General features: G+C 41.5%; 2 protein-coding genes across 5 annotated transcripts in view; one reads left to right on the top strand and one right to left on the bottom strand.

Annotated features, from left to right (window-relative positions):
* On the top strand, positions 1-8,439 carry dbr1 (debranching RNA lariats 1). Of its 2 annotated transcripts, XM_031561313.2 has the most exons (10): positions 1-129; positions 550-748; positions 832-956; positions 1,048-1,128; positions 1,225-1,310; positions 1,423-1,647; positions 3,208-3,285; positions 6,421-6,566; positions 7,084-7,704; positions 7,738-8,439. In XM_031561313.2, exons 2-10 carry the CDS (start codon positions 552-554, stop codon positions 7,973-7,975), a joined length of 1,797 nt encoding a protein of 598 aa, XP_031417173.1. In that variant the 5' UTR covers positions 1-129; positions 550-551; the 3' UTR covers positions 7,976-8,439. The 2 variants fall into 2 exon arrangements, with proteins under 2 accessions (XP_031417173.1, XP_031417168.1); XM_031561308.2 differs by having other exon boundaries at positions 7,084-8,439.
* Positions 8,440-12,710, bottom strand: part of rab5b (RAB5B, member RAS oncogene family) — a 19,911-nt gene continuing 15,640 nt past the window's right edge. For all 3 annotated transcript variants that reach the window (XM_031561322.2, XM_012819794.3, XM_012819793.3), the window contains one exon: positions 8,440-10,707. In XM_031561322.2, the coding sequence (XP_031417182.1) occupies positions 10,567-10,707 (141 nt within the window). In that variant the 3' untranslated portion in view covers positions 8,440-10,566. The remainder of the gene's footprint in view (positions 10,708-12,710) is intronic.

A 12,710-nucleotide genomic window follows, 5' to 3' on the forward strand; every position in this document is an offset into this window, starting at 1 on the left:
CGTGTTCAAAATGACTGGTAACTACCTTTACTCACACCTGGCATAAACATCGGACTGTATTGGACTGAGAGGTGAAAAAAATGATTCACGAAATTGTTGTATGATTCTTGAACTATCACTCAGCCTCAAGTAAGTTATACTATTTCACCGCTGTCTAGCGAAACTTTCACATATACACCATACCAGACGTGGCACACGATTAATAATAAATATGATTAAAACCAAATATGATGAAGGCTAACGAGAGGCTTATTTGGTGTCTGCCCATATGGCTAGCCAGCTAATGTAATCGAGCGGCAAGGTTGCTAACGTTAGCCTCTATTCAAGATACCTACCATCAAGTTGCAAATTTAAAAAAATTAACAGACTAGGTGATGTTTGGTTTCTCTATTTAGGTTTAGGAATGATCGTATTGTCCATAATGTTGTAAACGTAATGGAGCTCATGAACTCTATTGCATTACGAAATGATCTGACTCTACCACCTGCTTGCATCTTATGGTGTTAGCCTAGCTGACGCTTTTATTTATTCTCGCTGGTTTCTTTCCAGACATGAAGATAGCTGTGGAGGGTTGTTGTCATGGCGAGCTGGACAAAATCTACGAGACCATTCGTTTTTTAGAAGATAGAGAGGGCCTTAAGGTGGACCTGCTAATTTGCTGCGGGGATTTCCAGGCCGTACGCAATGAGGGCGACATGAAGTGCATGGCTGTGCCGAACAAATATCGGCAAATGCAAACCTTCTACAAGTCAGTTCTATATTTTACACTGTTATTTATTTAAAGTGGTTGTTTACAATATGTTGTTAATGTGTGCTTCATGCTTAATTTAGATACTACTCTGGCGAAAAGAAAGCCCCTATCCTAACCATCTTTATTGGCGGAAACCATGAAGCCTCCAACCATCTTCAAGAGCTTTCTTACGGAGGCTGGGTAGCTCCTAATATCTACTATATGGGTAAAGATTAAAAAGTCAAAGTCAAAGCTATAATGTTTTGTTGTACACTTGTGTGAAATATAGCAAAATGGCTGGCTTCTTTGCTTCCCAGGCTATGCAGGTGTGGTACGTTACAAAGGGATCCGTATTGGTGGCCTGTCGGGAATCTTCAAATTCCATGATTATAGGAAAGGTCAGTGACTCATGCAAACTCCCTGAAGTGTGTGTTTCCTATACAGAATTGTTGTAGTCATGTTCATGGTAAATGTGTAACATTCATGTTATTTAGGGCACTATGAGTTTCCGCCTTACAGTCCAGAGACACTGCGTAGCGTCTACCACGTCAGGAACGTTGATGTCTTCAAACTCAAGCAGGTGTTTTTTTTTGTCAGATAAATACTCCATACTCTGGAAAACGTAACACTTTAACACAAGTAGGCCAATTCTTTTAATCTGAACATAATTCTAATGTAGACATTGATTTTAGCTCCAGATGCCCATGGATGTCTTTCTGACCCATGACTGGCCCCAGGGAATCTACCATTATGGCTGCATTCAGGAACTGATCAGGAAGAAGAAATTCCTTCAACAAGAGGTTGAATCCAGTACCCTGGGTAGTCCTGCTGCAGCTGAGCTCCTGGCCCACTTGAAACCATCCTACTGGTTCTCAGCACACCTTCATGTCAAGTTTGCTGCTCATATGGAGCATGAGGTAAGTTACTATATATTCCATTGTAGACACGGCCAATAATCCACATCATATTTCAAACCATATCTCTATTACAACATATGGAAGGAAGCAGTTGCCTTGTTCTGACGGACGGACGGACGGACAGATATGACCAAAGACAAAGGGGTCTGTGAACTGTTTGTGCAACTGTGCCTTTTTGTGAGTGACGGCCCGTTTATATGCCAGCGAAGTGACGAAGCAATATTCTATATCCCATTAATTTGTTCGGTCGTTTAATTAGCTAAAAAGAAAAACTTGGATGGCCTTGGCCACTAGATAGCTTGCTAACTAGCTCGCTAGTCCAGTGTGTTGCGCTATTTCCACACGCCCACTCAAAGCGAAGCAAGCGTTTATCAGACTCTTGGGTTTGTTTGAATTGTGGGTTTCGGGTTATGAACTCAAAAAAATATAGAACATGTATTCAGAATGCATTCATTTGTTATTTCTTGAAACGTTTATATGACAATTGATGGCAAAAATATCCATTCCAAGGGGAAAAAAACACCTTTTTAATTTATATAGTTTTAAACATTCAATATGTTTGACTATTATCGGTCCAGATAATGTTTTTATCTGTATTATTTTCTGTACATTTCTTTCCCTATGGTTCCCATTCCGTAGCATCAGGGAACATGGTGTTTGTTATTGGAGAGGGTCAAACGAACGGTTGCACCCCCCAATTTTTTTTTACATTCATTAGGCTCAGATGCTAATTGAAACAATTGAATTGAATCTTGCACTGAATCAAACAAAACATTGTGTCCCACCTCACCCTGTTTCTGTAGCTTTGAAACAACCTTGGCTTTCAGCACATTTATGACTGGTACCCTAGCAACTTAAAATAAGGTGACCGAGTTGCCAAAGTAGTTCATTATTGTGCAGATAACATGCTGGATAACTAGTCACAATTTGGCAACAGATGAGAAACATGCCTTGCAGGTCCTTAGCTAGCTTTATTAAATAGTACCCAGAAATCACTAGTCTTACCGTCAATAGTGAAAAGGCTATGGAATGCTGGCCTTCTAGGCAGTGTGACCAGTGAAGGGAAAAGACCAAACTGGACAAAAGGATAAGATACTGAGTGAAAAATGGTTTCAAAAAGTCCCAGACAAATCTAAGCTGAGGGGTTTGAATCACAGGGAAGAAACTGTGTGGGGCACAGAAGAGATGAAGAGATGCTCCAGGAGTCCCTGGCACACTCTCTCACACACCAGAGGACATGGGAGGGTTTGGTGGTGCTCTAGTGCTGGTAAAGCCATTAAAGGAATCTTAAACCAGGAAGGCTGTATCTCCATTTAGCCATAACTCTGTTGCCATGACGTACCCTGTGCACAGCAGTTGACTGGAGTCAATTTCATCCTATAACAAGACTGCTTTTAGCTAGTTTTGCTTGTTAGCTTTGGACAAAAATGATAATGCTTCTTGAATGTAATTGCTTGTATCCCCTACAGTACATGAAATTGCAGAATGTTTTAAGAATGCTGATGACCTTCCTCCTTGCCTGTTTTGTACTTTTCCTTATCAAAGTTTTATTCCCTTTAGGCTAAGGGTCAAAATGGACCTCGTACTACAAAGTTCCTGTCCCTGGATAAATGTCTTCCTCACAGGGACTTTCTACAGGTGAGCATTTTGTCTACACTCTACAACATTTGACTACATTTTTTTTTCCTGTTTCCATTTTGTTTACTCAGGTGTGGACGTTGCTAAAAGGGTTTAAAGTAATAAGTAGTCATCAAGTAATATTTAACACGTTTACTTCCACAAGCGCTTAAATGTGCCCATATTGTGTGTTTTCTAGAAGGTCAAGGGTGAGTGTGTGCACAAAGAGCATCATTGGTGCGATAACATCTAGCCAATTAAAACATTGATGCTGTGCTGTTACTATGATTGGTTGAAATGTACTAATGTGCCAATTAAGTCAATCGTGTTCACAAAACTTCAAGAACCAAGTTCACTGATGCTAAATATCAAAGCTAGCTAGCTAGCTAACAGAAAGAGAGCTTTAAGATCCTGTCCATTTACAATCATTGAGGACAATTTTTCTTTCAACTGTGACCATGATGAGCTTTTTGGGTCTGGTTATTAGAGCACCTGCCCAAGTTTGCTGGGCTTCGCCCTTCAGAAAGAAAAGAAAACAATTGATTCGTCTAAACTCGTCTGGACTAGATCCATGAGTGGGTGTTTTTAAAAATTGGATTGTAATCTGGTTGATCTATCCATCCTCAGAGCATTATTGTTGAAGTGAAAGCAGGATGACGAGCTGAAAGCGGTTTGAAGTCATTACGCGGCGATATTTGCCCAAGTTTGCTGGGCTTCCCCCTTCGCAAATATCGCCCGCGTAATGACTTCAAACCGCTTTCAGCTCTTGTGATATCTGTGTTGTGGATATCTATCTATGTAGTCACCAGTGTTTTGTCCAGACATTTCAGCTCACTGCATCCAGTGCAAAGCAATAGTTTACAGAAGGTCACACGGTTGTTGGTGTGTGTGCTGTCATCGCTCACTTCCAACACATCACATTTACAAGCCAGGCTTTGGAGATCATGCTTTGTTGGAATGCTTACTAGAGCAGTGACTGTATGAAACTCACAAAAGGCTAGTGCTCTTGCTAGACCCTACTGCCACTAGCTTGCATGTCATTGAAGTTCCTGCTGCCTGGCCTAAAATGTGCCACCACTGTATTGTCTGGTCTGTGTATTGTCGTATCTGTATCTGTGGTGTACCCCATTACTGATATTCTACTAGACAAATGTTTCCGACTGACCAAAGTAGAATTTCCAACAGTTGTGCAATTGAAAATAAAGAGGTCACCATTAGCACTCGAAGATGCAGTGAGATGCCCAGGGCTGAATTGGGATGAAAAATCGGCCTTGCCATTTACGCTCAGACTGTCTCACCACAGTTGGCCATTACCACAGACCTTTGTGCTCCCCTTAAATATGCTACCATGTAGGCTACTTACTGCAAAGCTGTGTGGTTTGGGTATATAATACAGTGTGGTCAATAATGATTGTGTTCCCATATAAAGATGTGCAAAAAGCTGAATTATTTAAATACAACCGTAGTGTACGGAAGTTTTGGCAATTCAATGTGCACATTTTTAAGCTTGCAATGCAAAATGCATGAAGTGTCAATGCAATCCTCAATGCAGTTTGAATTCTTTTAATTGTTTGATTGGCATTTAAACGTGAGAGTCTGTGCCGCAAAGGTTTCGAAATTTAAATGCATTGAGGTGAAACATATTATTATTTCTTTATGTAACAATTTCCAACCGTGGATGTGGTTCAGGCTCTGGGCTCTGTAAAGCACCTTGAGACAATTTGATTTTGTTGATTTGGCTCTATATAAATTGAATTAAAATATCATGGCCTTATTTTGTAGTAAAGTAAGGTGGATTTTATTACTTCAAGTCAGCTTTTCAAGAGTTCTTCAATACTGGGGACCAGCTGCTTAATTCAGTTAATTAACTCACTGGTATGCAGTTGTCCTTTTGTTTAAAATGGCTTATGTAATGAATTCTGAGAATGATTTAAACATCACTATCTTTTGAATGTGCAGTGTCTGGCATCAAGCCGTTGCACTGTAAAGCATGCACAACAAATTTCAGTTCAACTTCACTCGAACCACAAGAGGTGGTCTTGGCCTTGATCAAACTGAACCATGGTATGGTTAATTTGCAGTGTGAACACTTTTGTGGATGGTTCGGACTTTCAGACCAATTACAGGAAAGTGAGACAGGATATTGTCAACCATAAACAATAGAAGAAGAAAAAGAACAGGAGATGTTAAAATGAGCTGCGGTAGCACATGGGGAGAGGAGATATTGTAATTTGGTCCGACAAAGGTGTGAAAATGGACCACGCTGATTGGCTTATTATTTGTAAAATAGCCTTATTATCTAATACCAACATATTAAAGTAACACTATGGAGTTTCTGGAGCCGCCAGGTAGGGGGCTACTTTCTGCTGGACTATTCGGTAACTTATTTGTTTTCTTGCTTTGTCTTGTGTTGCACTTGCTTGATGTTTGACTGTGTTAGGGAAGTTGTTGTTTGTCGTAAACAAAGTAAGCAAATTTCAACAGGTTTCACTAAGTTTAGCCGTTAGCAAGACATCTCATTAGCGATGTTAGCAAGCTTGTTATAACACGCTTGGACATTGATGCTAGTAATAAGTGCTCTCGCGTCGGCTTCTTTGTAATGTTATTGTGATAGGAAAGTTATTGGCAAGCTAGCCAACATGTGCAAGACAAAGAAAAGACAGCAAATAAGTTACTGAATAGTCCAGCAGAAAGTAGCCCCTACCTTGTGGCCCCAAAAACTCCATAGTGTTACTTTAATTTAAAGGTTTAATGAAAAGTCAAAGTTTAACAGAAAGTCAAGAAGTCAGCTTTTGGATAGGTAGATGTTCACATTCCTAATATTGACCACCATGTAAATCAAAACGATTGAAAACAAAATCAAATTCTGGTAACCATCTTGTATACTGTGGTAACCACCCAACAACATCCTATTAACCATCTTATATATAATGGCAACTAACTATTAAGAGTGGCTTGAGTGGATCAATGTTCAGAAACACACTTTCAGTTTGCAGACCTTTTGAAGGTTTCATTTGAAGTTTGTTTGGAAATAAAAACTGTATTCAAAAGTTGTCAGCTCTTGATGCATCTGGCAGAAGTTGTGGAAATAAAATGCTGTTGTGTTCTTTCTCTGTTTGTATGTGTGGTGGTGATCTGGCCGTCCCCTTTCTTCAGGTTCTTGAGTTGGCAGAGAGACCAGGATCTTCTGAGAACCTGGAGTATGACCCAGAATGGCTGGCTATCCTCAAAGCCACCGACGGCTTACAGAACGTTTCCCCCAGTATCTGGCTGCCTCCTGAGGACAACGGACTACATGCAAAGTTAGTGGCCGATACACTCCAAATTATCTGTGGTGACTTTTCATTTTGACCGACTTTAATTTCAAAACAAAACTAGATATTCCACCGTTATATACTGTGTGTGTATATATATATATATATATATATATATATATATATATATACCACCATTAGAATGCTAGGTAAAAAATAAGACCAATATGAACAGGTTTTGTGGAAGTTCCTGACTGCTCCTGTCTTACTAGCTTCATGGTGGTACCTTTTGGGTTTTCAATGCCATAGGAAGACTAAGTCACAGAAAAAACACTCAGTGTTTTTGCGGAGCGCCCAAAGCCGAAAGAACACAACCCATTCTAAGCATTTAGACAAAACATGAATTGGTTCAAAACCTGAAAAGTTGGTTTGCAGTCAACTGGGCTAAACTCTCTATGGACTAGCCAGTGAAAGTCTCATGTTTAAATGTTAAGTAGGTGTGCAACAAAATCTTGTATTTGCTTTTGGTGTTAAGTGTCTAAATGTCAGTGTTCTTTGCACTCAGGTGGGACTTCACTGTTTCCGAAGCTGATATGATGGAAGTTGTGAAAGACCTAGGGGGTGACCTCTGCATCCCTGAGAACTTCTCTCTGACGGTCCCTTCATACAACCCCAGCCAGCCTCAGCCCTATACACAGCCCTTTTATGGGATTAACCCCCAGACCACAGAACTGTGTGCCACCCTCGGACTCTCTGACATATATGCTCAGGCTGGGCAGATCAGCCAGTTCAAACAGAGTGCAAAGAGAGAAGCTGACGACAACTCGGGCAGTTGTGAGGACTTTAACGCAACCCCCACTGACTCATCCGAGCTCTCAGCCTCCTATAACCCAGATGAGATTACCATTGAGGATGAGTGGAATGAGGACGCAGATGATGATGATGGAGGAACTGGTGAAAAGGTACCAAGTGACTCTGTTCCAGAGAAGGTAGTTGTTGTTGTTGCGGATATTGACAACGAATTCAGTTCTCTGCCCTCAGGGTCACAAGTCCATGTACTCCCACCCTCTTCCTCCACCCAGGCTGAAGTAGTCAAGTCCCCAGGTTCCCGCTCATTGACACTTCCTCTGCCCACCCAGTCCACCTATGACTCCCAGAACCTCCCTCACTTGGACGTGCAAGAGAAGTGTGACACTGAACCACCCAAAGTCCAAGAGAAGTGTGACACTGAACCACCCAAAGTCCAAGAGAAGTGTGACACTGAGCCTCCCAATGTCCAAGAGAAGTGTGACACTGAACCACCCAAAGTCCAAGAGAAGTGTGACACTGAACCACCCAAAGTCCACAAACGTTCCAGTGATGAAAAGGATGTAGGCAAGACCACAACCCCTAAGATTAAGAGAAGAAACCAGACAATCTACATAGCCAAGGACGACGATGGAGATGATGAACATTGAATCTTCAGGTTGCTCTGTTGGTTGGTTAGATTATTTTGTCAAAATGCTAAATTGTCTGTCTGCCAGTATTTCATATTTTAATGGATTGTAGACATACTCATCCCATGTTGTTGTTTTTTTATGTCAAAATAGGCCATATTTGAATGATTTTCTAACATGAGTGGATACATTTTCAGGCTATTTTTTTTATTGTGGTTGTTAATATCTTAAGCAGGAGAACTTTATTTCACGTTGTTCAGATTCTCAATGTAAGCCATAATACGGAAATATTCTTGCAGTAATTGCTATAGATATTGGCTGTGGTAATGGCTATAACTTGAAGTTTCAGATTTAATGACGCAGCATTTGTTTAAAATAGACCCAATTCGCGCATTTATTATAGTTAAACACACATTTGCACAAATTGTTACTTCAGTATCATCAAAGACAAGAATGAACGAATAAAAAAGAAAAAAAAAGAAAAACAGTGTTGCACAGTATTTATTGATCTCAAACTCACTGGAGTTGTTATGTCGTCATTAAATGAGCGGCCAGTTTGTCTTCAAAAGAAGTCAAACACGTAGCCGTGTGTTAGCCTCGCACTTTCCTTTAACACTTTAAAAGTAATTTACTTACACACAGATAGGTTTCTCACATCCACATTCAACAAAGTCCATGTTTATTCTAAAAGTCACATTAACTGAATTACCACTCAAGGAAACCCAAACGTGGTGGTGGTGGTGGGGGAGGGACACAAATAGGCACTTTTCTCCAGGCTTCCACTGTGGGCCTTCACTTGTTTAGACTTTTACACCACATTGTCACTGTCGGACAAAAAGCAACCAATTACAACAAATGATGGATACCTCTCGTTTTCTTGGGCATCAAGCAAAATACTTACCAGTCCTAGTGTGTGTGTGTGTTGTATACACACATAGACACTTTTCAGTAACTGAATTATCGTGATTCAGAGAAGAAATGGGGGAGGATTTTTTATATATATATATATATATACACACACAAACCATGACAAGTCACACAAAGACTTCCATGAGTTTATATGTGACATATTGTGATTTTTCAGAAGCTTGTGTGTGTGTGTCTATATGTGGACATGTTTATGTGATTTCATCTTTACCCCCATTCCTTCTTTAACATTTACAATTCAAATCATTGAACCCCCTTAACCCTCAACATTTTGAGTAAAAGTTAATTAAAATACATAAATGGAGGCCCTAGTATCATATATAATTAAGATGATTTGGATGGTTATGAGAACATGGGTCAGAATCATTCTCTCCACAAACTGCGTGCAAAATTATTGAAACCCTATTCAATAATGTAATACATAACCAGTCCAAGTAAGGATACATAATTTAAACCTTGGACAAGCTATATAATGACACTTTATTTCTAAGCTGTGATTAAGTGTGTGCGGCGTATATATACACATCTAAGGTATGTGCTCAAGCTGAGTAGCAGTGTAGCATTATATGAAAGGCAACGGCCAAAAGTGTTCCATGATTCTTCCTGTCCCAAGACACCGATTGGTAAAGGGTCTTCAACAAGATAATGTGCCTCCAACCACTATCCAATCAGCCACAGATTGACTGAGTTATCAGACCTGACATGTCATGGGTCAGCCATCTGAATCCCTAGAATCCCGTCTTTATTGGGATGCAGTGCAGCACTACAGAATCAGGTGGCAGCACAGAAGCCAAAGAATATGACTAAGATGGAAGCTATTGCTTGTGAGGAATGGGACTCCGGAGGTAACAGGATAACAGGTGTCAAGCTTGTGAGCGCACGCTTGCTTGAGGTGCGCTGTTTTAGATCACGTAGTGTAGTAAAACTGACTTTTGAGGGTTGAATAATTTTGCACGTGAAGTTTTTTGGTTTGAACTGCGTGTGAACTCGCTGTTAAGTGTATTAGTTAAAAACTTGGGCATTAAAGTTGATTTAGTTTCATGACTGCACTCATAACAGCAGATAGCCAGTTAAGGTTAAGTGGGTTGAATACATTTGATTGCAAATGTACACAGACATGTTGGTGTTAAATAATCATATGGTGGATGGAGAAGAAGGGAGAGATTAAGGTGACACAGTCAGTGGCCAAACAGTGAACAAGCATTAGCTCTACTAGGAAGTCAGCAGGGGTCACTCAAAACAAGATATCAGGAAGACATTTTACACCCATTTCTCAAGAAGTACAATTAAGAACATTACTTTTGGAGCAGCCTTGTGGTTAAAACAAAATAATCACATTTGGTTGAGCCTTAGTGGCTCTGGATCTTTTTCAGAACACTGAGTGCCTTCACTTATATACAACTAGGTCTTAGGCCAGGAAAAGGAAAAAATATCACTGCAAGGTAGACATACAGCTGGCCTCTCCTGGTACATTTCTCACTTTCCATTTTGACCTAGTAATGATGGTTACTAAAATGAGTTACTCATTCTGAATCCTTACATTGACACACCGGATTATCAACCTGTACAGTCATAACATAGCTGGGAATGATGATGGGGGGAAAAAAACTTTTAGTGTCCGAAACTCTACATCTGTCATAGCGGATGGTGGGTGTACAATGGGGGAATCTGGGCTTGGCGGCTTCTCAGCTGGCGAGGCGATTTGCAGAGGACTTAGTTTCCGCAGCACCTCTGGGAAGACTGGGAATCCGGATCTTGGAGGTTAACTCCCCTATTTCGTGCAGAGTGTGTGAGATTCTGGGAGTCTGTTTTTGGCATCTTTTTCGCTGAGGGAAAAAATATAGACCGAAAAGAAACATTGAATTTTAGCCTTTACTAAGGTCTCTTGATAATATGTTACAAGTTGCATGACTTCAGTAGTTTCTGAACAACAATGGACTATGGACTATAGACAGTGGCTTCTGGACCAAATACTTGTCAAATGTCAAATTGGTTAATGTAATTTAATGTCATTTTACAGTTTGGTGCTGGTAAAATATACCTTAAAATAGGGTTGGGAAATATGGCCTATCCCGTTTCCCAAACAAAAACTGAACAAGGATAAAAAAGATATACAAGGATGTTTGCATTTGTTCTTGGGTAAGGACACATTGTGTAAAATGTAATTGTCACTTTGCAGCAAACAAAAATAGCTTTTACTTTGCTAGGTTGCTAAAGTTGGCTAATTAATTAGTTGTTAACACGCTAGTTTTGTCCCAGATAACAGGGGGAAGGCCAAGTCACGCCTCCCTCTTGTTACAGGTGCTGCTCCAACAACTTCAGCTGCCAGTAATAACAGAGGGTTTTATTTGTGTTTGTTTGGGTGATGGTAATGTTATGAATATATTCCTTGAGGCATATTACAGTCCTTTTCTACTGTTTAATAATATGAGCTCACTCTTCCCTAAACAAACAAAACACAAACACACATCCCAGGGAGAGCCTACAAATCTCAGAAAATCAGAACAGCCTCATCTACTCAAGGTAGCATTAACTAAACAGGAAGAACTAGGGCCTCGTGTATGTACGTGGCTGAAATAGCCTAGGCCTATTTGTACTCACTTGCATGTTGTAGTCAACGTGGTATGCGGGTGTACACCCCTCACTCACTTAAGCTGCCTTTACCTTATTGTGTAGTTTCAGCTCCAATTTTCACAAGCTCACCCCAGGCTGACTAATATTATTAGGAAGTTTAAGGAGCGACGGTTTTGAAGTTCTGCTACGGTGACGTAAATGGCTTGACGAAAATGTTTGAAAAGGAGGGGGATGTGATTGAATCCCAAAGTGCTCTCTGTGACAGGAGGGAAACTGAGGGCTCTTCTAGTATGTTTCTGGAGGGGCGAAGGTTGCGCAACAGGGACTGCACCTTGTATGAATGGCAGGTGCTGCCGTTCGGTACACGTCGAGAGCTCTGCCTTGCTCCAGAGAAAGCGCTGGAAGGGCTTGAGGGCTTGTCCTGAGGCAGGAGATGGACTTGATGGAACATCCCCTTGATGTCACTGCTCAATGCAGTGGAGTACTGTCTGAGGCAGAGCAGAACGCCCAGCAAGGATGAACCTAGTGTAGTGTGGGACCTGGAAGGAGTTGCTCATTCAAACTGTCACCCTGGTATGTGAATGAAAAATTGAAGACGATGCGGTCCTTGCCATTGTGCTGGACCATGTGATGTGGAATGTACCATGCATTGGACTGCAGCAGGGGGGAGTCTGTTTATGTAGCCAGCATCCAGTAACGTCCTAACCTCCTTACTGTATGTCTCTGCGCGGACCGGATCCTGAGACAGCCGTTTCTCAGTCCCACGCAGGTGGCCCAGTACAGACTCTTTGCTTGCTTGAAGAAGCGGAACACCCTTTCCTTCCACAAGAGGGGGTTAGCATATCGGCTAACGCCATCCACCGCCACCCTGACTGTCTTCTCCGCCAGTGTTCTGACAGCTGCTGTGTCCTGCTTTGACATCCACCGCCACCCTGACTCGCTTCTCCGCCAGTGTTCTGACAGCTGCTGTGTCCTGCTTGGACCGTGTGATGAGCTTCTCATTCCGGTAAGGCAGGACATCCATCTGCCAGAGCTGAGTCACATGATGGAGAAGCTCAGTTGAAGGAGTCAAAACGCTAGCGAGTAGACACTGGGGGGTGGAGGACTGATGCATGAGGACCTTGGCAGGGCCTTGCAGTGTCCAACTGAGGTGTGTCTTCAGTGCAGCTGGTCCTCCTGGTGGGCCTAGGTGCACTCGCTCAACTGGGGTGAGGAGATGGGGATAGTCAGAACCGATGAGGAGCAGCGGTTGGGC

The sequence above is a fragment of the Clupea harengus genome, chromosome 2 (assembly GCF_900700415.2).
Source record: "Clupea harengus chromosome 2, Ch_v2.0.2, whole genome shotgun sequence".
In the NCBI taxonomy this organism is placed as follows: Eukaryota; Metazoa; Chordata; class Actinopteri; order Clupeiformes; family Clupeidae; genus Clupea; species Clupea harengus.